Source organism: Pseudonaja textilis, chromosome 2 (genome assembly GCF_049901715.1).
Source record: "Pseudonaja textilis isolate UNSWEBS1 chromosome 2, rPseTex1.2, whole genome shotgun sequence".
Lineage (NCBI taxonomy): Eukaryota > Metazoa > Chordata > Lepidosauria > Squamata > Elapidae > Pseudonaja > Pseudonaja textilis.
In genome coordinates, this window is record NC_141991.1 from 111,967,893 (window position 1) to 111,994,338 (window position 26,446).

General features: G+C 39.4%; 1 protein-coding gene across 1 annotated transcript; it reads left to right on the top strand.

Moving 5' to 3' along the window:
• The first annotated feature begins 7 nt into the window (after nt 1–7).
• On the top strand, nt 8–22,740 carry GAA (alpha glucosidase). Its single transcript, XM_026701797.2, has 20 exons — nt 8–117; nt 1,373–1,955; nt 3,031–3,176; nt 4,322–4,487; nt 5,289–5,385; nt 6,155–6,274; nt 7,596–7,714; nt 8,663–8,794; nt 10,564–10,674; nt 11,467–11,580; nt 11,735–11,819; nt 13,206–13,323; nt 13,476–13,609; nt 13,838–13,989; nt 15,520–15,668; nt 16,015–16,156; nt 16,547–16,645; nt 16,862–17,026; nt 19,316–19,468; nt 21,310–22,740. The coding sequence occupies exons 2-20, from the start codon at nt 1,491–1,493 to the stop codon at nt 21,367–21,369; spliced, it is 2,727 nt and encodes a 908-aa protein (XP_026557582.2). The 5' UTR covers nt 8–117; nt 1,373–1,490; the 3' UTR covers nt 21,370–22,740.
• Nucleotides 22,741–26,446: the final 3,706 nt, after the last annotated feature.

The window sequence follows — 26,446 nt, forward strand, 5'->3', positions numbered from 1 at the left end:
GGAAGGAGGAGAGTTGGTCACGTGACCCGCTGTTTACGTGCTCCGTTGGAAACTCTTGGGCATCTTCCTGTTTCTTTCGCGTTGTGCTGATTGCGGAATTTTTATGTCTGTTTCCGCGTAAGTGAACATTTTTGGGAGCGGGGGGCTGCCCGAAATCCCGCGGGTTGTGTTTTTTTTTTTTTTGCACAGATAATGATAATTGTGAAGGGAGGCGGGACGGGCTAGGCGACAGGATTGCTGTGGGATTTATTTTGGTCAGGGTCAACGAGTATGAAAAAAACCACCCTACTGTACACTTTCCCATTAATTCGAAGGAATCTGGTAGCACTTCTTCAGACTAACACATGTTATGGCCGAAGCTTTCGTCAGATGCAGCTGAGAAAGTCGGCTGTAACTCACAAACGCTTAACTATGTCTTTTAATAACATTTGTCAGTTTGAAAAGATTCTGTCAGGTTCCTGATTGTTAGCTACTGCAAAAGAATATGGTTCTTCTCTTACAGTGACCACATTTTCACAAATTTGTTTTTGTGTGTGTGGGTGTGTTTGTATCTCGCCGTTATTATTTTCATAAATGGCTCAAGGCAGTGAATATATCCAACACACCTTCTTTCTCCTTACCCCCAACAACAACTGTGAGGAAGATTGGGCTGAGAGAGCGTGACTGGTCCAAGATCACCTATCTGGCTTTCATGCCCAAGGCGGGACTTGAAGTCACGGTCTCCCACTTTCTGGCCTGGTACCTCAACCACTAGATCAAATCAGCACTGAGAAACCAAAAAGGCAGTTAGAAATTTATGCTTGGAAAAACAGCACCAACAATTGTAATTAATATCGATACAACATTTTTGTATTCTCACTACATTTTCTAAATAATAAAACATGAATAATCTCCAATTAATATTGTATAATTACTTTTGAAATAATAGATTGTATTCTGAGTCATAATGTAATGATAAGAGTATCTCTGTAGGCAACATGGGGTCTGTTTTGCCTATAGGGAAATTCTGTCGTCTTGGTTTTTCTGTTCCAAGTAATGCCCACGCTTTCAAGATTGTTGTCAGATTTCCTGACACAGGAAATTTTTCTGCAGGAAATCAGTACCTGTAGCTTTACATGATTGATACAACTTAGAAGGAAAAATTAGCAATAGGCCTGTTGCCTTTTGCCCACAACAGTGGGGTATCATTGTTTTGATGGGTATCAATATTGAATATAGAAGAGTAACTTTTAGATTTTCTAGGCCTGACATACATTCATTTGGGACTTCCCAACTTGAACACAAGGGTTAGGTTCCAAAGAATAGTCAACTTGGACAATGTATCTTAGCACAAGCCAGGAATTAACATGTCTGTTCTGCATGTCCTCTACAGCTGGAGATGATCAGTCCTATTACTTCCTGAGGAACTAACTCTTCCTTGTTGAATCTCATGAAGTCCGTGCTAATTCAATGCCTGACAGAAGTTGTGGTGGAAGAAGAAGCGCACAACAATGCTGGTGAATTCAACTCTAGCGTTTGTGATCACTCTGCTTGGACTATCAAGGACCTCAGAGGCAGCCATAGCTGCTTCTAAAAGAGAGGGTGATCACTGGGGTAAGAATCAAGACAGGGTTTCAGAGGTACCACAACAGAAACTAGAACAGTTGGAACCCCTGTTGCTGTCCTCCAAGCAATGCAACATCCCTCCAGACAGCCGCTTTGATTGTGCCCCAGAGAAGCTTCTCTCTCAAGATGAATGTCAAGCTCGGGGATGTTGTTACGTCCCTGTCTCTTCCAAGGAGCCATGGTGTTTCTTTCCTACCAATTACTCTAGTTACAAGATAACAAACCTAACTGCCACCCAGACTGGCTACACTGCCCACTTGATCCGCAGGGTCCCTTCTTTCATGCCAGATGACATCATGAATGTGCAGCTGGATGTGATCTTTGAGACCAAGGGGAGGCTTCACTTCACTGTGAGTAGGGACTTCTTTAAGGTTCTAGATTTTTTTTTCAAGTTCTTTGTACCTAACCTGTCTCTTAGTGACATCAGTATTACAGCCCATGATCCTCCAATTTTGCTTTTTCCTGCTCTAACCCTAGCAAAAATCTTTTTCGAATTAAATAGAGAAGGTTATTGCCAGGCTATGTGCCTTTGGCAATTCTGCCAGGACCAGAATTCACTTTCTTATGAATCTTAGCACTTAAAAAATAATTTCAAAGGCTAATGAAGTGAATAAGTGGCTGGGTACATACATCAGGTTAATGTATTGGCTTTAGCTTAATAGTTTGCATAAACTCAGTATACTGCATGAAGCATAATTATGGTCTAGCTAGAATTGCTCTACCTAAACTAAGCTATCACTAGATGGCGGCAAAGAACTGAAGTTTTTGATATTGCTTTGCTGATATTGAGCCAATGACAATATGTATAAATCAGCTAATATTATTCAATAAATCATGATAATGCATAGTGGCTTTATGTGATTGGTGACTCTTAGTTACATAATTAATTCCTTGCTTTTCTCTGTAACCAAAACACATCCAGCATATGCTAATATTTCAAATACATTATGTAGATATTGTAAGTATGTAGGATGTAAGTATCTTATTCATTATGTATATATTTTCAGACATCTAAAAACAGAAATTATAAACAAAATGCATTGCTACCAATTCAGAAATGATTGATGCTTATTTCCAAGCAAAATCATATAAGAATGCAGCCTTGATTTTATTTTATACTATTTAAAAATGGCTCTGCTTATAGATGTCTGTTTTAGAAATAACAGTCCAGTTGCAGGAATATCAAATGTCATATTAGATCAATTGAAAGGTGGGCAATCAATTAACCAGACAATAAAAAGCCCTCATGAACCGAAGAGCTGGATTTCATTGTAACTTCAAATTCCATACCCATTATAACTTCACATTTTCATCTCACAAATAATCTTGAAGTAGAAGCCAAGTCCCTTTGAAACTTGACTGGATATTTCTGACCATCAATTTTTGGAGTAGCATTGCACAATGTTTGTGTTTCTTCCACCACAGCTTAAGGATCCAGCTAGGAAACGCTACGAAGTTCCTTTAGAAACCCCCAAGACCACCAGTAAGGAATCCTCGACTCTCTATTCTGTGCAGTTCTCTGCTGATCCCTTTGGCCTCATTGTTTTTCGACAATCCAATGGCCAAGTTCTGTAAGTAGCTCTGGACTTTGCTGCTCCAGGTAGTCCTCTACTTCAGTGTATTTAACTAGCAGAAAATCATTCTAATGAAGATTGAATAGCTGTATCACGATAATATAGGGAAACCTGTGTGTGTGTGTGTGTGTGTGTGTGTGTGTGTGTGTGTGTGAGAGAGAGAGAGAGAGAGAGAGAGAGGGAGGGAGAGAGAGAGTGTGCTATACTAGTGCTTCTGTTCTGGATGTTGAAGGACTATTTTCATATTATACTCCAGCGTTTGCCTTCACCTGAAAGGATTTACAGGCTTTTGATGTATGTGCATATCTTCCAAATAGGTATTTGTATCATTTGTGGATTTATATTTTGCAGTATAAAGCAATGTACTTAATATATAATATGTGAAATAGCCATCTCTAACCAGCATTATTGAGACACTGAGTTGAGTTTTATCTTTTCTGACGTGCAGTAGCTCTAACTCTGGATTTCATTCTTCTGGTCTTTCCCTCAGATACCTCAATCAGGCCAATTCTGGGCCATGTACCAAAAATAGAAAGCCACAAATAGAACCTTTCACAAAAATTTTAGTAACCATTTCAGAAATAAGCATAGATGAATGCCCACAATCATCCTCTGTGGCGCAGTGGTTAGAGTGCAGTACTGCAAGCTACTTCAGCAGCCAGCTGCTTACAATTTGGCAGTTCAAATCCCACCAGGCTCAAGGTTGACTCAGCCTTCCATCCTTCCGAGGTGGGTAAAATGAGGAGCCAGATTGTTGGGGGAGCAATATGCTGACTCTGTAAACTGCTTAGAGAGGGCTGTAAAGCACTATAAAGCAGTATATAAGTCTATTGCTATTGCTGTCCTGAAGATTTGTTGAAACAATAATTTTATTGAACAATACTGAACCCATAAGAGATAGGAGCATCTCTGGGAACCTCATGTTCCATAACTGAATTTTTAAAGATGAATTCAGACATGCAGTAGCATACTCTTGGACGAGGACACCTGCGTAGATCACCATGCAACCAGTGTCTGAATTAGATTAGATTAGATTAGATTAGGAATTTGGAAGTAGCCTCCAAGAAAGATTGAGGTAAGTCAAAGAAAAAGGGGGCTTTATTTGTAAACTGCTGGTGGAAGTGTCCACTTTCTCCCAATAGGCTGAATACTACTGTGGCTCCTCTGTTCTGTGCTGACCAGTTCCTTCAGATCTCCACTGCTCTGCCATCAAGTTTCATCTCCGGACTGGGTGAACATCTGACCCCTCTTACTCTGAGTGTCAATTGGACCAAAATTACTTTGTGGAATCGGGACATATCACCTGTGGTAAATGACAGGAGGGTGGCAAGGTCTCCTGAAAGGACAGGGTCATTAAGAATTTAATCAGGATGGTATGCAGTGATCATCTGATCTTAAGTTCGTATGCCCAGGGCTAAGGATCAGATTTAGCATGCACTGGTGCACAAATTTCGTAGGAATAATTCCAGTATTTTGTGCAAAATTGGCAAAAACTTAGAAATAATGAGGGGTAAAGAAAAAAAACCCACAAGCATACAGTTACCCGGTGAAATGTGAGTTATATTCAATGGCCATATGATAGCAGGGTCTTTTGAAGAAGAAATAATGACAAGTAGAATTAAGTTGTGTGTTTTGACTGGAATTCTGAATAGTGTCATGTTGCAAGATTAGGTGACAGATCCCACCTGGGCATTCTACTGTTTAATCGGCTTTAGTCTGCAATTTCTTCTTCCTATGGGAACCGTAGTTCTCTGCAAAGCTTTTGAGAGCTCTGGAGAGCATTCTCAGCATATCCTTTGTCCATGAAACCCCACATTGTTGGCATGAACCATGGCAGATATAATGCTGTACTGGTGATTGGCCCTCTATCTATGGAAGCCTGGAAAACAGAGTCAAAAGCTTGCTTGATCCAATTGCTTGATAGACTTTTTAGGCTGTCATTTAATTGACACTTGATTTTTTAAAAAATAGTGTAAAGGGGCCATCATAGAAAAAGTATTTGCTTGTTTGAGACTACCAAAGAAGTGCTAAAAGCTCAAGGCATTGCTGAAATGTTCATGTTGTCCAATACAGCATTGACCTTATGCAGTATTATTTCTGTGTTTTTAGCCCTCTGCCAATTTGTATGGTTCCCACCCCTTCTACGTGGTTTTAGAAAAGGGTGGTTTGGCCCACGGAGTCTTCTTACTGAACAGCAATGCTATGGGTAGGTATTGTAGCAGATCACATCCCTATTAGGTCAAGCTTAGATATGATCAAAATAACCTAACCATGATTTGTGTGTACCAAAGCCATGTGTATTTGAAGGAGCCATTTTATGATTTGGAGCAGAGATTCTGACTTTTTTTTATTTTGTATTTGTGAGGTGAGTTGGGCTGAGAGAGGTGACTGGCCCAAGAGCGTTCAGTTGGCTTTCATGGCTAAGGCAGCATTTGAACTCACACTCTCCTGGCTTCTAGCCTAGTCCCTTAACTAGCAAACAAGACTTGTCTATTAATCAAATTGGTCTACTAATTAAGGTTTGGCTCATGTAATTGCCTTTTAGCCTCAACAATTTAGCTTGTTCTATTAACTGCTATTTTGTGATTACTTACACTGTATACTAGCGTAACCCTGACTATTTATGTTGAGAATTAAGGCCGTTTATGATGCTAATTACACTAAGGCTCTGATCTGACAAATACTATTTAAGTTTCCTTTTCTTTCCTCCATAGTTAAACATCTGCTGAATGTAAAAGGACAATATTTGTACCTCTTTCAATTAAAGGGAACTGGCTATATGGTGGGAAACAGCTCTTTGTCAGCATAGAGGCAAGAGTAGCCATTAAGCAGCCAACCAAGGCTGAGTGTCTGATAATGGAATACAATGGCTGTATGGAGGTTGTGGGAGTAAAATCCTGCTAGTATTTCTACAATGTACAGGTGGTATGCTGTGTCCTTCTAGTAGCATTTCCAAGCCACTGTTTGTCTTGTAGATGTGTTACTGCAGCCCAGTCCAGCTCTGACATGGAGAACTACTGGGGGTATCTTGGATTTCTATGTCTTCTTGGGCCCAGATCCAAGCAGTGTGGTGCGCCAGTACATGGATGTTATTGGTAAGCATTTGCATCTTCCCTTGTGTGAAGCTAGGCAGCATTTTGAGGACTGGCTTCCTTTCAAGAAAGTTATTTAGTAGTTCTCTGTGATTACTAAACACTTCTGAAAGCAAGGACTACTTTTGTCATTAATATTGAAGTGTTCTGCCAGAAAATCTCTGGCTCTTCTAGCTTATGGACTTCTATCAGAGAATGGTGTGTTGGTGCTGGAGCACTTATAAATCCGAGAGATGGGAGAAATAACCCTGATTCAGGCTTCTGTTGTACTAATTAGAAGTCTCATCCAATCTGGATGTTCTCCAATAATAGCATTTAGGTTTATATACCTCACCAAGCGCTTTACAGCACTCTATGGGAGGTTTACAATCTAGAAGCCTTATTTGCATATTGCCCCCAACAATCTGGGCAGTCATATGGGCTTTAAACTCCAAAGTTCTTAGCAGTGGCCTGCAGAATTCTGGGATTTGAAGTCCAGGCATCTGGATGGTGCTCAGGAAAGAATAGATCAGTGATCCTCAACCTTGGCAGATGTATGTGCTTCAGAGATGTATGGGCTTCAACTGCCAAGGTTGAGAAACATTGGAGTAGTTGAAAATGTATCCTTCATGAAGAACTCCCTCCAACAGTTACCAGGGTAGAATAGTTTGGGGTAGATAAGATATCTTTTTTACATTTCTGAAACACCCCCCCCCCCCACACACACAAAGGCATGCAGAAGAGATTGAGAAGAGCCTTTGAACTTCCTTTTTGAAGTTGGCTTATTAAATGCTTGACATCTTTAGTTCTCAGAAATTCCCAGCCGATATACTGTACAAAACATAAGCAAGGCATCAGCTCAAGAAAGGCTTCTCTGAAGAAACGATAATCCACAGTTTGATAATAACGTGCTAAGTCTATTTTATCTGCCCTTTCTACATTTTTTAAAAAAATCACTTTATCTGTGAAGAGTCTAAATCCAGGGTCTGCAATGACATTTTTCTCTCTCTACTCTATATCCTAACTTAGCCTAGGTATTAGAAGCAGCCCTTTATACGCCTAAGCTGCAATCCAAAGCAGGGTCTTAGATGTAAGCTTAACCTTGAAAATAGCCATGCTAGGTTGGGTTTGGGGTTGAAAGGTTCAGGCATATTGTGAGTATGTTATTTAAATTATTTTGCTATGATAGATTCGGGAGTGCCTATGGTTTTGAGAGGTTTTGAATGTTGATCCCTCTCTCTCTCTCTCTCTCTCTCTCTCCCCCTCCATCCCTCTTTCTCTCTCTCCCAAACCCTCTCTCCCTTCCCTTCTCTCCCTCCCTCTCTCTCTCTCTAAATTCCTCTAGGCTACCCATTCATGCCTCCTTACTGGGCTCTCGGATTCCATCTCTGTCGCTGGGGATACACTTCCACTGCTATTACACGGGAAGTGGTGAAAAACATGACTACAGCTCTTTTTCCCCTGGTAGGTGCCGTCTCTGAATTACCTTTGACTATAGCTGCTCTCTCACCCTTGGACTGGTTCATATATTTCTCTGAGCCATAATGTGATTGCATTTTATTAAGTTCAGAGGTTCTTTTCCGATGCCCAATCAATTCCTCAGGCAATCACCTGCAATCAGAGATTAAGAAACGCAATTGATGCAAGAGCAAAATTATTATTATAAATGAATTATTATAAACTTAGGCTCAAATTCATATTAATGAATACATAAAGGAGAAGGCAAGTTAAATGATACAGTTTAGCAAATATTTCTATACAAAAAAGAGCCAGTTTTGTCTAGTGGTTAAGGCATCAGGCTAGAAAGTGGGAAGCTGTGAGTTCTAGTGCTGCCTTAGCCATAAAAGCCAGCCAGTCATTCTCTCTCAGCCCAGCTCACATCATAGGATTGTAGTTATTGGGCAAATAGAAGGAGGAAGGTGTGTTGGATATGTTTGCCACCTTGACTTATTCATATTCATATTCATATTATTATTATTATTATTATTATTATTATTATTAATAATAATAATAATAATAATAATAATAATAATAATAATAGCAGGTGTAAATAAATAGTTAAAAAAAGCCTACATATTACAGTAAAATAAAAAGGGATTCTGCCAAAACTTCTGAGTTGGTTTTAGCTTGGAATGTTTTCTGAATTCAGACATCAATTTTTGCAAATAAGGGTTAATAGATTGTGTCAAGGTTGAATGTGGATTAATGGATTGTGTTAACTTAGCTAATTATAATGTACTTAATAAACCATTATAAAACAGATCATGGGCTAACGTGATATGGATACTCAACCTGTGTGAAGTAGTACAGCTTCCATGTCAGCGTAACACTCAAATAGAATATTTGTTCATAGAGAAAAGTGAGGTGGGATGCAAACTTGCTCTTATTGGAATCTCGTTCCTGGGCTCATAGGACGTACAATGGAATGACCTGGATTATATGGACGCTAAGCGAGATTTCACTTTCAACAAGGATGGTTTCAGGGACATGCCAGACATGGTGAATGATTTCCATCATGATGGTCGGAGGTATGTCATGATTGTGGTAAGTTAATGAATCTTGAATTCTCCTTTGAGGGGCTTCCCTTGCAGTGGTTCAAAATATTTATTTATTTATTGGATTTATTTTATCTAATAAAAATATATTGGATTTATAATAGCACCTATTTGCCCACCAAAATATTGCTGTATTGAAGTTGACTTAAATGAAATGTAGATGATGCAGTTCTATGTCCAGCCCTCCCTAATGCAGTAGAGAGTCTTTTGCAAGGAAAATGCAATCTAGGTCTTCCAGTTTAGGAAATATTCCTAGTTTGGTAGGAGATTCTGTAAAGCAGAATTCCTTGTCATATGTCAGCCTATATTTGAGAAGGCCCGATCAGTTGCTAGAAGTATTGGAATGTAATTTAATGCATTTATGGTAACTTGACAAAATCTTGAAAACTTGTCAATATCTCAGCTTATACCTAACAGAATCAAGGCAAAGTTGTTTTGAGTTGCTTCCCAGCTTTTACGTTTACAGGACTCAAATATATTTTCTCAGTATTCTTCCCCTTCTCTGAGTCAAACTAATACAGCTGATCCTCAACTTACAAGTGTTTGTTTAGTGACTGCTCGAAGTTACAACAGCACTGAAAAAAGTTACAAATGACCATATTTCATGCTTGCAGTTGTTACAGCATCCCTATGTGATCAAAATTCAGAATTTTGGTAACTGACTCCTAGTTATGGCGGTTGCAGTGTCCCGGGGTCATGTGATCACCTTTTGCAATCTTCTGACAAGCAAAGTCAGAGAGCAAGGCAAATTCACTTAGCAACCATGTTACCAATTTAACAAATGCAGTGATTCACTTAACAACTGTGGCAAGAAAGGTCGTAAAATGGGGCAAAATTCTCTTAGCAAATATCTCACTTAGCAACAGAAATCGGGCTCAATTTTGGTTGTAAGTCAAGGACTACCTGTGTTCTGTCACATTTGCAATCTTTTAATAGGTGGGGGTCATATGAATGGAAAAGTCATTTATGTTTGGGACAATGAAGGAAGTAGCTTTTTCAAAGGAGTCTCTGTTGAAAATTTGGAAGAGAGACAGACAGGTGATAGTACAATATCAGTGTGGCTTTCTTATATGTTTCAATAAGATTGGGATGGTCTGATTTTTTTTTTATCCTCCCCTGAGGGATTTTGGAGTTCTTGATAAATTGTGATGGGACTAGGTTTCTGTTTCCAACGGCAGGAATCCACATTTTAGATTTTTAACAATAATGGAATAAAGCATTCATCTCTGAGACCTCAGATTACCCATCTCTGCTTTTCAGAGTAGAAAGGAAAATTATACAGACCTAGAAACCACAGAGAACTTTACATGTTCATGTATTTAGACTTTTAAAGAAGCAACAGCAGCACGAATGACTTTCCATACTCATGTAACAGGTTGCTCTCTTTATGACCTTTTAATGTTCCACCCATGTTTTGCATTTAGAATGTGATCATCCACAAGCTGTGTGCTGTTGCCCAACTTCAGTAATGGATGTTCCTCTTCCTCCTAAAATGTCACGTTTGCTTCTGTTTTTCCCACTGTGAAAATGCCATAATCTGGACTCTCCACATATAAATAAAGGCATGTTCATTTCCTATGCCTCGTGTGCTTTTTTGACAATCTGTCTCCCAACTCTGAAGTACTGCCAAGGTTTGAAAGAGCGCCTTGTGCTTTGTTCCTTTGCTTGAGACAACTGTGTCCTGTGCCCTTCACATTTTCATACTCCCATCAAATCCATTAGGGCTAAACAGATGTCTCTCCTTCTGTTTCCTTGTAGGATCCAGGGATCAGCAGCACCAGCCCCCCTGGGAGTTATAGGCCCTATGATGAAGGCCTGAAGCGGGGGGTCTTCATCGTTAATGCAACAGGACAACCTTTGATTGGAAGGGTGAGACTTGATGGATCACCCATGAACATGGGCCTGTGCAGAAGCAGTCACTGGGTTCAAAATGGCAGGAGTGTCAGTCAAAGCCCTGTTCCTGTTTAAATGTATGCAATGAAACACATTGAAAAGTAGTGGGCTTCATTTGCACAGCCAGGCCTGCCATCTTGAAGCCAGTGACCAGTTCTTTGGATACTCCTGCCATGAGCCTTGGTAGAGAAAGGATAAGGCTTCGGTGAGGGAGATGCCATATGGTGAAATGTAAATCTGTAGTAGTCTAGTAGACCACAAAAGAAGAATAGAACAAAGGGAAGTGGGGAAAAATGTGTGTGTGTGTATACACGTACACATACATATACATATACATATGCATATATAATATATTTATAATAAATATATATAAAACTTAAGAAAACAGAGAGAGGGAGAGGAAGGGAGAGGGAGAGAGAGAGGGAGAGGGAGAGAGGGGGGAGAGAGGGAGGGGGAGAGGGAGGGAGAGAGAGAGAGAGTTTCCCTTATGAGCATTTCTCATGTTTCATGTCTTCCTTTGATGTTGAACCATTGAAATCCAGATATGAAGATACAGATGTTGAATATAGCTGCATTTGTAGTTTCACTATTGTACAATATCATGAAAGGGCAATGGGTTCAACTTCCAAACAAATGTATTTTTATTCTGACAATTAGCGTGTTAATCTTTTTATTGCTCCTTCTCCAAAGATACACTAAAATGCATCACCGTAGCCGATACAGAAGGGTTACTGATTTAGACACACAGCTCTGGTTTTTATCTTCCAGGTTTGGCCTGGGCCTACTGTCTTCCCTGATTTCACCAACCCAGAGACTCACCTGTGGTGGTATGACATGGTCAAGGATTTCCATGACAAAGTGCCCTTTGATGGCATGTGGATAGTGAGTTTCCAATCCTGGGACTTGAATGTTGAACAGTTGGGAGACTTTCTCTTTGGTTGATGATGCTTTTGCTTCTTTAAAATGAGATTCCTGTCTTGGAAGTTCTAATTTAGAAAAATAGGACACATGAATCTCTTTCTCTTCCTTCTTCTAGGACATGAATGAGCCATCAAATTTTGTGGATGGTTCCTTGGAAGATTGTCCAAACAACAAGCTTGAAAACCCCCCATATGTACCAGGTAAAAGGAGGAGGATCTTGTTTGGAGGGGATGCTTTTGGCAAACATGTTCTAGTTCACGGGTATCAAACTAATGGCACCACATGACATTTTATGGCATTTTTCCCCTTTGTGGAGCTGGGGACTGTGCATGAGGCATCCAGTTCCGCAGGCCTCCAGTTTGACACCCTTGGTCTAGTTGGACAACTAAAAAAAAAGTGAAATCAAATTTGAGGGATAGAAAAGGACAAAACAGTGGGTTAAGTCCACACACAAAATACTTACTATATTCCTTTTTTTTTAATTTAAATTTGTTAAAACATGGTTTCAGTTTAGTCCAGTTAACAGTTATCTTGATAAATATGATAAGATGGAAATCTGTCTTTCCACTCAGTAGCTCTTAGGGTGTGCATGTGTGTGTGTGTGTGAGTGTGCGTGCATGTTTGTGTCTGGCTTTCAATATTGCCTTAAACCATAATTTGTTTAAATTATAACTGAACAAATCAGAGTGTTCTGATTTATATATAATATTGAACCTGAACCATATTTTATAAACTGCAGTGACTCAATTAACATATGATCAAATCAAACAGATTACCTATTGGCTTAGGATACTCTATGAACCAGCCATTGTGTATTTAAGAGGCTCTTTAAGTAATTTGGTGGAACTGTGATTCAATGCATGCTGGGCTTTTGTTTTTTTCTTTTTGAGCACAATTTCTAAATAATTATGCAGACAACTAATTGCTTCTAATAAAACAGGACATTGCAAAAATTCTGGCAAATACCTGTCAGGTAATTGAACAATAAATAGTTGCTGAATAACCTATAGTGAGGAAGATTTGGCGTACAATTTACAAGGATTTAAAATAAAATTGAAAGAATATACTTAATAGCATAAATCCTACTGATTTTCAGTATGGAAAATAAACATATTGTTGACTGAAATACATTGTACACATATAAACTTTATGTACAACTGTGCTACAAATGATACATAAGCACTGGATGCATGTGGCTTTTGAAAAATGCAAACATGGATTCTGAACATTCGACAGTTCTTTGACCTACCTTTGCAAACATTTGAATCTGGATATTTAAGACGACTTGTTGACTTTGTTCAATGTTTTTAGTTTTGGGGGCACCCAGTCAAGAGCTGACTCAAGTCTAGTTGCATTGAGACTGGATATAGAATAATTTCTTAGTGAGCTCTCTATGAATCTTCTAGCCTCCTCCCTGTAAGACCCAGATGCAAGTAATCAAGGAGGGATGTCTTTATGCCAGGAACCAGGGATCCAAAGCTCCCTGGGACATGTAAAAAACTCAGTTCTTCACATCTCACACATTTTTGCCTGGCGGCTTCCACAATTTCATTGGTTATATAGTATTTCTCCCCCTACATTTGCAGGAATGCTGGGTGGAACCTTGAAGGCAAAAACCCTCTGTGCCTCCAGTAGGCAGTACCTGTCTTCCCACTATAACTTGCACAGCCTTTATGGGTTGACTGAAGCCATTGCAACACACGAGTGAGTATGAAGGGGAATTCTGCCAGGTAGATAATTATTCCTCTGATTCTGCCCAAGACACAAATTACATATTATATTAGTTAGTTGGGAGTGTGAAAGCTCCAGGTTCCAGATCCACTGAGGTCCTTTGATTACATTTTTTCTGTTCCCAGTGCTTTGGTGAAAGTGCGAGGAAAGCGTCCATTTGTGATCTCACGTTCTACCTTTGCCAGCCATGGACACTATGCCGGCCATTGGACTGGGGATGTCATAAGCGTTTGGGAGCATTTATACTACAGTATACCAGGTACAAGTATTTGTAGAAACCATTTTGTGAACTTTTCCAAGTTCCTGCCTGTCTGTCATGGATTTTTTTTTTTGTATCTCCTTTGGAAAGAAAAATATATCAGAAGAAGATTATATCTGGAAAGATATGATATTGTGGTTCCTCCAGCTTCCTCAGCATTTCTCCTATTGCTTTCTAGAGCTTACTGTCCAAGGTTTTTCCTAATCCACACTCTCTGTCTTCTTAAAGCAATGCTGCTCTTCAATCTCTATGGAGTGCCATTGGTCGGGGCTGACATCTGTGGGTTTCTGAACAGCACAACGGAAGAGCTGTGTGTACGCTGGACCCAACTGGGCGCATTCTACCCTTTCATGCGAAACCACAATGACCGGGGAAGCAAGGTAAGCATGATGTCTCTGCGTCTGCCTGGCCATTATTTTCATTTGGAGAGGGCTGTGACAAAATGGAGCAAAGCAGCAGGCTGGCAGGCCATTCTGGGAGCGATAATCTTACTACATCTAGAGCAGGGGTCCCCAAACTTGGCAACTTTAAGATTTGTGGACTTCAATTCCCAGAATTCTCCAGCCAGCTATTCTATGCTATGCTGGCTGGAGAATTCTGGGAGTTGAAGTCCATCAGTCTTAAAGTTGCCAAGTTTGGGGACCACTGATCTAGAGGCACCAGGTTTAGGGAACTGGTTTAGAAAGTTTAAGTCGGTTAGGATGGGAAATCAGGTGGTAGTGAACCGTTTCTTAGAATTTGATTGGTCTCTCTAACAACATCATGTTCAAAGACAGGGGTTAAGGGAAGTCCATGAACTTTTCAACAAGTTAAAAATTGAAGTAGGCTTCAATTTGTTATGATTTTTTCCTGTCAAGCTTGTAGCCAAGGCTAGTATTCTTACTTTCATTGTAAATCAATGATTATGTAGCTTTTAGATTGAAATCACTGCAAGCAAGCACATAATAAATGATATTTATGTGTTTGGGTTTTTCCTCTTCTTTCTTAAAATTGAAAATAAATTACACAATCTTCTTTGTATTTGGAGCAAACAGTAAAATCTAGCTTTATAATAAGAAAAGTTTTTTTTAAAATGTATGTAACGTGCATTTATCCAATCAAGGCGCCAAAAGTTAATTTAGTGATTCAAGAATACTGGCTAAGAAGCAGAGAATACTCAGCCTCTAAGGCAGTATAATATTTAAAAATCAAAGAAATACAAATTGTCATAGGAAGCTATAACAATAGTCTTTGTACTTCTTGTGTGTGAAAAAACAATCTCTCTTTCTACATACTTTCTTAATTGCAGGGCAACATACTGGTTTTTTAGTCAATCCTCTATTAACTAACCACAAAAAACTAGGATTCATTTATAATGCACTCATATGCACGCTTACTTATTCAGAAGAAAATCTCACCATCTTGCCACAGGAATGACTGAATTAGTATGTAGTGTCTAAATTGATCATGTTCCTACTGATATAATACCGCAAGTTCAGTGGCTTTAATACTATCACTGCTATAGCACCGAGCTGTGGGATAATGCCATAAGGGATATTCTGTTATCTGGTTTAACACTATATCAGGTTAAGGCTTCTTTATGGTTATAGAATAAGCCATACCTGGCTGAGTCCCAATTTTAAAATAAACCATAAACTAGGGCCTTCTGTACTGGTTTTATATATATTAAACTAGAAGCAGATAAACCAGATGATGGCTTTAGTGTATAGTGTGAACTAGGCCTTAATGCCTCAATTCTTGTTAACTGCATTCTTCTTTTGAGTGTCGTGTAAGGGAGAACATGCTAGTAGCAGGAAGAAAAAAAGATTCAGTATGGAAAGAACTTCCTGAATCCCATCTTAGCAAATAGAAAAAAATGCCATTTCTGTCTCAGGAACCTTGCACTCACTTTTCGCCTTTCTGTTTTGCAGTCTCAAGAGCCATATGCCTTCAGCCCGGAAGCCCAAGAAGCCATGAGGAAAGCCTTTTCCCTGCGCTACTCCCTGTTGCCCTATCTTTACACCCTGTTCCACAAGGCCCACTCTACAGGCGAGACAGTAGCCCGTCCTCTTTATTTTGAGTAAGTCAGAGAATGGCTGTGTTGTGCGGGTTAGGTTAGCTTCTGAACCATTATAAAGTAGTCTTCAGCGATGACCATCCCAGTGAGTTTTAGGGTAACTGCCATCATGGTGCGAATTCAGCGTCAGGCTGGGTAAGACTTGGAAGAAGTGTGGGATACAAGGCTGAAAGACAATTTCAAAATCTTTTTCCTGTCCTCAAAGAAGGACGTGGTGGTACTCTTGCTCAGTTCTGGCTGAAGGAAATAGATCTACACATGGGAGAAATACCTTTTGTAATGACTTTTTCTTCTTGTTTGACTGCCAGAAGTTCTTTGAAGTGGTCGTGTTCTTTTATCGTTCTTGCAGGTTCCCACAAGACACATATACGTGGACCATTGATAGGCAGTTCATGTGGGGAGCTGGGCTCCTCATTACTCCTGTGTTAGAAGAAGGGATAAGAAAAATGCCTGGCTATTTTCCTTTGGGGACATGGTATGATATCCTCACGGTGAGTGCGGCTTTTGGCATTCACAGAGGCTCAGATGGAATGTCTGTTACTCTTTGCCTTAATCAATCATTAAACTTTATATACATGGCTGCAGTTGACCCATTTATTCCTACCTGTCGTCTTGTGCCTGCTAAGACTTGTTCTTTTCTATAGTGTCAGTCCTATAGGTTAGGCAAGACTTTAAAAATCCAATGCCATATGGGTCTAAAACTTCTTTAATTAGAACTGCTACAGTAAAAGAATTTTCTAAGTCTGAATGTGCTCACTGCCTGGGATTTCTGTCAAGTTTTTTTTTTTTTTTTGGAATGGATGCCAGCCTCCCTTGTCTGATTCTTGCTTTGGTAGCACAAACCTTGTCTTAGATGACTTTTATATATTGTGGGCCTTCAGGGATCTGTCATCCACAGCAAGGGCCAGTGGATTCTCCTACCAGCTCCACTTGACACGATCAATGTCCATATCCGTGGAGGTCACATTCTTCCTTTGCAGGTAGGTCCAATACACCAGTTCTTCTCCTGCTGCTTTGCCAGAAAATAGGAAAATGGCAGCCCAATATTGCTGTAGATTCTCTGGCTTGAATGGTTTTTTTTAAAAAAAGATTTGCTTAGGATAGGAGGAGGAGGGGAGGGAATGTACTAAAGTGAAGAAGGCTTTGGGGCCTTTCTGCTTTGATAGCGCTTCTGTCTCTACTGCAAATCTCTTCAGGAGCCTGCTCTCACAACCACAGAGTCCCGTTCAAATGGAATGACTCTCATCGTGGCTTTGACACTGGAAGGGGTGGCCAGAGGCGATTTGTTCTGGGATGACGGTGAAGGGCTGCAGACCTTTGAGAAGGGTGATTACACACAGATCTTCTTTCTGGCAAGAAATGTGAGTCTGGAAGTAAGGCATTTGTTCTCGATAGCTAAACTGTGCTAGCCAGAGCAGATTAAATTTTAACCAGTTATTTCCTAGTTTGGATTACTCCCAAGTGCAGATAGTTCTCAACAAACATTCGTTTAGTGACCAAAGTTACAATGGCCCTGAAAAAAAGTGATTTATGACTGGGTTTTTTTTCACACAATCGTTGCAGCATTCCACCATGGTCATGTGATCAAAATTTTGGACACTTGACAACTGGTGTGTATTTATGACGGTGGTAGTGTCCCTGGGTCATGTTGTAGGTGGTTGTAGTGTTCTTGGGTCACCTTCTGCAAACCTCTGACCAGCAAAGTCAACAAGGAAACCAGGTTCGCTTAACAACCATGTTATTAACTTAAAACTAGCGATTCGTTTTACAGCGGTGGCAAGAAAGGTCATCAAATGGGGCAAAATCCACTTAACAACTGTCTTGCTTAGCAACAGAGATTGGGGAGTCATTTATGGTCGTAAGTTGAGGACTACCTGTGTTGAATACTTCAGAAGTGTGGGCCAGGGACTTGCTCTCCATTCCCCCTTTGCGACCTTCTGACGAGCAAAGTCAACAGAGAAGCCAGATTCATTTAAAAAACTTGTCACTTATTTAACAAGTACAGTGATTCATTTAACCGTAGCAAGGAAAGTCATAAAATGGGGCAAAGCTCACTTAACAGCTGTCCTGCTTAGCAATGGAAATGTTGGTCTCCATTGTGGTCATAAGTACCTTGTTTCCCTTCCTGTCCTATCTGCGTAAGAGTGTCATAGCAGGGCAGTAGATGAGATGGCAAGGCACAACATGCTGAAAACCCCCTGTGGACGTTCTAAGTCCATTTGAATAAGAGAATTGCTTTCTCAATGGCCAACCTTCTTTTGATTGGTGCCCTTCCACAACTGAGTTTTGTCCCCATTAACAGCAGGAGTCTGCAATTTTTCATGGCCAAGGGCCACGCTTGAATTTTGGCAGGTGTATTCTTGGCCACGTTGCAAAAAGTAGGACAGCCAGGAGTGGCTGAGTTTTGAGTATTAAATACAGTATATTAAGTGCAAGGGATAAGATTTCCAGAAGTTGATGTTCACTTCAGAAAAGGCTTTTAGGACTTTATGGGTTTGTTTATTTATTTAAAGAAATTTATATTGCCGCCCGTCTCACGCTTGGTGACTCTGGATGGCTTACAAAGATAAACCCTGATAATAATAATAAAAAAACCAATAACACTCCCTGGCAACAACAAACATGTGAGCCCCTTGATGGGGTCCATATCACTCTGGGATCCCCAGGCTCACTAGCAGGGCGGTGTTTTCAGGATCTTGTGGAAAAGTGTCAAGGTGGAAGCCAATTGTATCGATGCAAGGATGATGTTCCACAGGGATAGAGGGTTGCAGGTTGTACTTCAAAGGGCAGACTGATCAGTTATGTTGAGATTGGATAGGAAGGCAGTGGACAGAACCAGTTGTCTTCAAGGATAGACTGATTAACACATAGACAGCACCTTAACAACCTTAATAAGGTTGTTGCCTTTTTGTAGCAATGTTATCCAAAACATGAAAACAAAGCTGAGACTAGCGGAAATCCTCACACATTTTTTCTTAGCTAGATGTTTCTTCCTAAAGATCATTCTTAACCAGGCACCCTCTCTACATGCAGTCCTGTATCTCCAGTGACTGGTAAGCAACTGCAACTGCTGTGCGGTTCTAGGAAAACGGACAGGTATATGGGGTTGTAGAACAAGTGCCACTTGCCCACTTTTTCACCCTCCAGAGCACTTGAACTATATACTATTGGCTGTTAATAATCGAACTTTTTCTTACTTTTATATTTCAGTCCTGTCAGTTTTTTTAAAAAAATCCTCTCCTCTTGTCCTGATCCTTCGAGGATCTAGCTGCTTGCTGCTTTTAAGTGTTTTACTTGCACTGCCAATTATATGGGGGGGAACCAAGAGAACGATCTCGTGGGATTTCACTACCGTGCCATGTTACATCAAATCTGGAAGTTGTATTCGGCTGCACTACAGCAGGACAACATACATCACCATGACAAGGCAGAGGAAAAAAAATCATGCGGCAATACTTCCAAAAACAGATAACGCTCAGAAAAATCTGGATATTATTTAATGTGCATCTAAGCATCATGACTCCATCAAATTTGCATCGTGGTTCCACCTGCTGTGTCCTTTGCCTTCTCCAAAAGTTTGACCCCTGACCTCTGAAAGCTGCCTGTTGTTGTACTACTTACATCGACTTCTCCTTTTCTTCTTGTTGCAGGGTGTGCTAGCGAATGAGATTATGCGACTTAGCGGCCACATAGACGGGCTCCTTCTGATACAGGTGCTAGCGTTAGGTGTTCCCAGCCCTCCCCGGCGGGTCCTAGCAAATGATATCCCCATCTTGGATTTTTCTTACCGAACTGACACCAAGGTAAGTAAGTTTCTTGCCCTTCAGACAGTTTCTGCGTGAGAACCCAGTCCAAAAATTGTCAATATAATTTATTGTTTTCAAAAAGTTCTTTATTGTTTTGATCGTTTTTATGGTTTTGGAATTGTAACCCCTCCAAGGTCATTGATTGAGCTAGGCAGCTATAGAAATTGAATGCATAAATAAATAACATCTTGCAGTGGTACTTTGATAAAGATTTTAGAGACATAAATGGATTTGGAGACAATAGTTAAGAAATAAGCTTCCTAGGAGTCTCAAAATTAGTTCTGCTGTTGAAACAAGATGTGGGAAACTGACCCTCCTCCAACTTTAGTGAAACTCCCCAAAGTCCTTCCTTCTGTGACACTGAAGTAGCCAACTGCCTAACTATTTATTGGTGAGCATCTGCTTGGAAACTGTGTGTATTTCAAAGTTAAGAAACAAAGGTTGACAAATATTCTGGCTATCTGTTGGGGACCTTCATGTAAAATTTAACTTGACCTTTCTTGAATTGTTTTATCTTTTCAATGCTTTTTATTCTATTAAAATGTTCTACTCGATAATAAATTAGGTTGAGTGTGCTTAAGATATACATAGGAAAAAATAGTTTGGAGCAATTGAAAATAAAGGAAAATATTCTTCTTCTGAGTCCCTTAGAATAGGGGTCCCCAACCCACAGCCCATGGACAGGCACCGGGCCATGGCATGCCAGCAACCGGGCTGCGCAAACAAGTGAAGGCCCATCTGCGGGATGCAGGCAGCATGCAAAACAGCACCCATTCGGTCCACAGAAAAACGTTTCTCCATGGAACTGGTCCCTAGTGCCCGAAAGGTTGGGGGCCGCTGCCTTAGAAGACACTGCTATGTTGCTAAAGCCAGAATGCATATATTTATTTTTCACTTAATTATTTTTTTTAGCTTGCTTTTCCCCTCTTTCTTTCTCGCTGCATAAGGTTGAATATGGCCCTCAGCCCCAGAAATGGCTTCCCTGTCCGGCATTTACGCAGCATCATTTTCTGTACCTCCCACCCAGCTAGCAACAGGCCAATACGAGTAGTCCTCCACTTACAAACATTCATTTAATGACCATTCAAAGATACAACGGCACTGAAAAAAGTGACTTATGACTGTTTTTCTCACAACAGTTGCAACATCCCCATGGTCACATGATCAAAATTTCGGACACTTGGCAACTGACTCATTTTTATGACTATTGCCGGTCCCAAAGTCATGTGATCACCTTTTGTGACTTTCTGTCAAGCACAGTCAATGGGGAAGCCAGATTCACTTAACAAGCATGTTACTCATTAAACAGCTATAGTGATTTACTTAACAACTGTGGCAAGAAGAGTCATAAAATGGATCAAAACTCACTTAACAATTGTCTTGCTTAACATAAATTTTGGGCTCATTTGTGACCGTTAGTCAAGGACTGCCTATATTTCAAATGATATAAAATGAAGATGGAGAGTTTGCACACATCCTTTTTAGTCATCAATTTGGATATGTATTTTTGTTTAGTTTTGTAAGGTAATTACTATCGTAATAGATGATTTTCTTCAGCGCTAAGCAGTAACTTCCATTTAATGCAGAAACTTTGCAGAATTCACATGGGAGGAACTTCCGTGTGGTTTGTAATACCCCTATTAACTTTGTAGTTCAGTGCAGGTAAGTGCATTGGTGTGTTCAAGAGGCTCCAGTGCACCATCTAAAGCTCCATTCTCTCCTCTGCTTTGCATGGACATTCATACCGCATAAATTATATTACTGCGTAATGTTTCTCACATTGATGACCTGATACTGTTTTGAGCAATTGTAACTAACTTCCCTTGTCACTTCTTCAGGTCCTTACTATTCCGCTTTCTCTGCTGATGGGGGAGGAATTTGTCATCACTTGGTCTTGAGAAGCAAAAACAGACAGACAACAATCTGAATGAAAGATAAACATCTCTGAAATATAAATGGAGGAAAAAAAATTTGACGAACAAGATCCTTTGCTCCAGTGTTCTAGTAGGATCATTAGGTCCTGCAGGAGATCTCCCATATTCCTTTATCCATGCTGGATATGTAACAAAATTTAGGTCGAGTTGGATGCTACCGGCTTTCATGACAAGATTCCCTAGTGGTTTGAATGATTGCAATTTTTCAAATGTCACCTCTCCCCTCTTAGAGGAGAATAAATAATTTCTGTTAAGGGTGTTGCCAGGATTCCAATAATATTTCCCAGAAATGCACAGGGAGTTGGAGTAGACTAGTTGATCTTCAAGTGCCATTGGTTATATTCTGTAATTTCATAAAATTAGGGATGGGGGAAAGAAAAAATGAAAGTACCAAATGTCCAAACCAATGTACTGATTACATGTTACTGGATGAATACAATAATTTGACAAACATGTCTATGCACTAGTGCTTTATACAGTTATATAAAACCACTTGTAATAGTTCCTTGATCCAGACATTTTGACCCAAGTTTTCCTCAGTGTCATACTGATGTTCTCGTGGCAGCCTTAGGGGAGAATGCTTATGCAGCTCTTTCTCTTGACAATAGATTGCTTCCCAGTTGTAATCTTTTATTGAGGGAATGGCTTAGTTCTCCATGAGAAAAATGAGTTGCTCCAAGGCCAGGCTTCTTTGAAGCCTCTTCTCTATTCAAATTAGGTAAATTAGTGACTTGCCTGAATAGAGAAATCCAGGAATAGAGTAGTTTCCACTTTTTCTTTTGCTTGATTCCTTGCTGGCCCACGCTTCTCTTTCACTTCTACAGGCCTTCCTTCTTACTTTCTATACAGCTGGAAGCACTGAGTCTAGAAATATTTCTGGAAATGAGGCTTATTCCAACTGAGGTTGGTGTTCTCTATACTATATTCATCTGCATAATTGAGAGTTGCTTCCTGTTCAAAATCATACAAGGATATCTAATGTTGGAGTTAGACAAAATGGTCTATAGAATTGTTGAAATGATATAACGTGGGATGCCCTATAGTGTTACAAAGATTTACAGTACAGAATTTTTATCAGATGATTATATTAAGGAAAAAAAATCTTAAGAGTTCATTGGTTTGACAATTCGGTATGTTTTATATATTTGCTTTAAAGCAAGCAGTGTGTTTTTGGCACCGATTAAAAGAGTTTGTATACTTCAGAAACTGCTCCTAATTTCTTCTTTCCATTGGACATGGAATAGGAAAGTCAAGGAAAAGTTGAAATTGTCAAAATGGATATGATGTATGCTATTTCGGATGTCCTAAGAATAAAGGAATGTTTATGAACCAGAATGGGCCAATTTAATTCAGACAATTAGATGGTTTGTGGCTCAGTTCATAAAATGGACCTGCTGTGTGTGAGGACATATTTAAGGACATATTTTAGTACCTGCTCAGTTACAATAAAATAAGAGACAAAATCATATCACAATTAATGGCTATCAAGTAAATATCAATAATGGACAACAGTGGAATCAAATAGATTACAAAACAAGAAACAAAAGATGGAGAAGTACTATCCAACTGGCTATGAGTTTCCAGATTTGTATTGTAGAACATACCATGAATTGCTGGTTTCAATTATTCAGGTAAAACATAGAACATTAAAGAGAAAGGTGTGTCAAAAAATAGGCTATTGAGAATATGTATTGATCTTATAGTCTGACTGTAACAGCTTCGATGTGTCTAATTTGTACAAAAAAGACTATGAATTGCTATGAGAAGAGACAAGAGACATTGCAAAAACTGAATAGATATTGAATAACTGAAGCAAAAAAAATCCCAACATTTCAAAGAGGAAAAAAAAAACCTCAAGTGGCTTTCAGAACAATCAGTTGTTAGAGCCAGGCAAAAAATGAAGGATGGAATGGTTGGGCAGCTAGAAGAACATAATAATGACTGAAGACAGACTTCCAAGGTCAAGCAAGCAAGAATTTAAAAAAAGGTTTTATTCTCAAGAACGTCATCAGAAGAATAAATGTAAAAAGAAAATGTAAAAAGAAGAGTACTTAAGATGTAGGTCTTCCCCAATGGGGAAGTGAGATTAGAGTGGAACAGAGTATGTTAGTGGCATTGGGGGAACATGCCAATTTTTTATGTTTTTGAGTTATTGGTTTTATTGTTTCTTGTTTTTATTATGTATGTGTTGCTTTATTCTTGACTGGAAACTGCCCAGATAGCAAGCTATGCAAAAGTTTTAAATAAATAAATAAACATTACAACTGAAGTGGAAATTCTTAAGGGTAATCATGAAAGAGGCCTACATGGTGCAAAGGATATTGAGTAAAAGGTTTTTTACAAACTGGAATAAAGGGTGATGGAAACATTTATAAAGAGCTCAGGAACTTTCTCTAAAAACTGACATCTTGAACAAGAAATCAGTTGTTCAGTAACAAAACAAATTCCCCCTTGCATTTCTGAAAACATCAGAAGTCAAAGCCTCAAAGATAAGACCAGGTGCACTTTGAAAATATTTAGAAAAAATGTTCCATACCTTAAACAGACCACAGCATGTTTTAGTTATTCATCAGAACAGCCTGTTGTTTTTCATGCTACTGAAATCTGAAGAGTTGTGGCTACTGTAAGAGATTGTCTAAGTTTAATAAATTCAAAGCACAGGCAGCACTTACTTAAAGGTCTGTGTTTATAAATACAGAATGAAGCTGTGTGTTTGAGGTGGAGAAGACTGCCACACTCGCCTTCTAGGGAAGGAGAGATATAGGAGAATGTCCAAATTACTAGATCTACACTGACTTCTTGTTTAAAGGCTTACCAGGGAGCATACAGAATGGAGAGAAAAATGCTAAATGAACAGGCACATCTCAGAAAAGGCAGAGGGACATGACATCTAAAAAAATGGATAATGGAGATAGGAGAATAAGAAGGAGATTTACCTTTGCTACATTGACTACAATAAAATTCAAGCTCGACAATGTTAGAATGTGAAATACATCACTAATGGGAATGGTAGAACACTAGCTTGTTTTGAAGGACTTGAAGAATCTCTTAGGAATTGAGCCTGAAGAAAGGGAGTGGTTCAGAATAATGAAGGGAGTGAGTCAACATAATTTGTCCTCAATTGCTTAACTCAGCATGCTGGCTGTGGAATTCTAGGAGTTGAATGTCTATGGAGATTCTCAGTCATCCAGGTCATGGTTGTCCCAAAAGTGCTTTTTCAAAAAGCTTAGATGGGAAGTGAAACATCTTTAAAGAAAAAACAGAAAGTCCAGTTGCCTCTTGAAAAAACACTTTTGGGACATCTACGAGTTGAAGTTCATACATCTTAATAGTTGCCAAATTTAAGAAACACTGGTTTAATTTATGCAGCAAATCTCAGGATTGAAAACAACAGCAGGAGTTACAAGCACGGTGGTCCAACCAACAGTTTTGTTCCAAAGTGGTGGTTATCGTAAATGATACTATCCTGTCCCCTAGCAAAAAGAAAAATCATACAATTTACCTATTACATTATTGCTGAAAGTGTAATATGCTATCTGAGTGCACAGAATAAATTAAGCCAGGACTTGGCCATAGGACTTCTCTTTAATTCCAGGATTCATTAAATCTGGATTGCTAGAAATTCTTTTTTCTGATTGGAATTGAAGACAAGCATTTCAGAACCAGGCATTATGGAACACCATTGTACTTCAGGGTTCAGGAGAAGATCATAGTTAAGCATGAACCTTTCATCCTGGATTCTTTGGGACTATTTTTAGTACATTGTAAAAAAAAAAAAGGAGCTGTTCTGTCATTTCCTCTCCCAAGCTTTGGAATCGCACACCTCAGGTTTTTTTCCTTGCCTGTCTGCAATCATAGATTTTCCAGTAATGTAGCTTGATCCACCTTTTCCTACAAACCCAGGTGAGGCCTCTGACTGGCTCTGCAAGTCTCATGAGCAGTTCCTTCTGCTTGAATAACTGGAGTAGCTGTCACCAAAGCAAGTAACATTTCGTCACACAAAATTGGTGTCTGTTACTGACATAGAGGGCCACAGTGATAAATTCTTTCTGTCAAATAATGGGCCATAAAGACAAAGAAAAGTACCTTATACAGTTAGTCCTTGATTTACAACCACAGTTGAGCCCAAAATTTCCATTGCTAAGTGAGACAGTTGTTAAAGTGAGTGTTGTGCCCGATTTTACAACCGTTCTTGCCGTAGTCATTAAGTCAATTACTGTGGATGTTTAATTAATAACAGAGATAAGTGAATCTGGCTTCCCCATTGACTGCTTGTCAGATCGCCGAAGCTAATGATGTGACCCTGAAAAATTGCAACCATCATAAACATATGCCAGTTGCCAAGTGTCCAAATTTTGATCACGTGACCATGAGGATGCTGCAACTGATCATATGAAAAACAGTCCCCAATCACTTTTTTCAGTATCATTGTAACTTCGAATGCTCACTAAACGAAAGGTTATCAGTCAAGACTATCTGTACTAAATCAGAAGACCTAATTCTAACATTTCTGACACAGGCATCCTGCAACTTTGCTGTTGGAGAACCCTGCTGTTCAACTCAGAAGCTTGAACAATTTGCTTTATGGTAGGCTTATGAAAGCAGATCGAGGGACCCATGTTTTCATTTGAACCATACGATTGGTCCTCCCACAAAGAAAGCATTTTTCTGTATTATGGTCTCTCCCATAAAGTTCAAATTCATCCTGGAAAGTCATTAGAATGTAGGTAGTAAGTTCCTTCAGACTGTGCGTGTCCTCTTTTTTGATTCATTTGGTGTTGGGTGAAGTACCACATGTCTTTCTCAGGATATAAATGAATGCATCAATTTAAGGCTTATGGTGGATATTTCTCTGCTTATTAAAAAGTATAGAAATGTCCATCACAATCCTTATAATTTAAGATGTCATTTAATATTTTATGTTAAAATCTCCTTTAGTTTTCTTCTGTTCTTCCTGCTGCAGAGACTTGTATTTTCCCACGTATGCTAAGATACAAAAATTTTAAATACCAGCCCAGAGGATGTGATGCATTTATACTCT

Bases quoted from the DNA above. Each gene is read 5' to 3' on its own strand.
- GAA (XM_026701797.2), top strand. From the start codon at position 1,491: ATGCTGGTGAATTCAACTCTAGCGTTTGTGATCACTCTGCTTGGACTA. The intron at 3,177-4,321 runs GTAAGTAGCTCT...TTCTCCCAATAG, and splicing joins CAATCCAATGGCCAAGTTCT to GCTGAATACTACTGTGGCTC. The intron at 6,275-7,595 runs GTAAGCATTTGC...AAATTCCTCTAG, and splicing joins CCAGTACATGGATGTTATTG to GCTACCCATTCATGCCTCCT.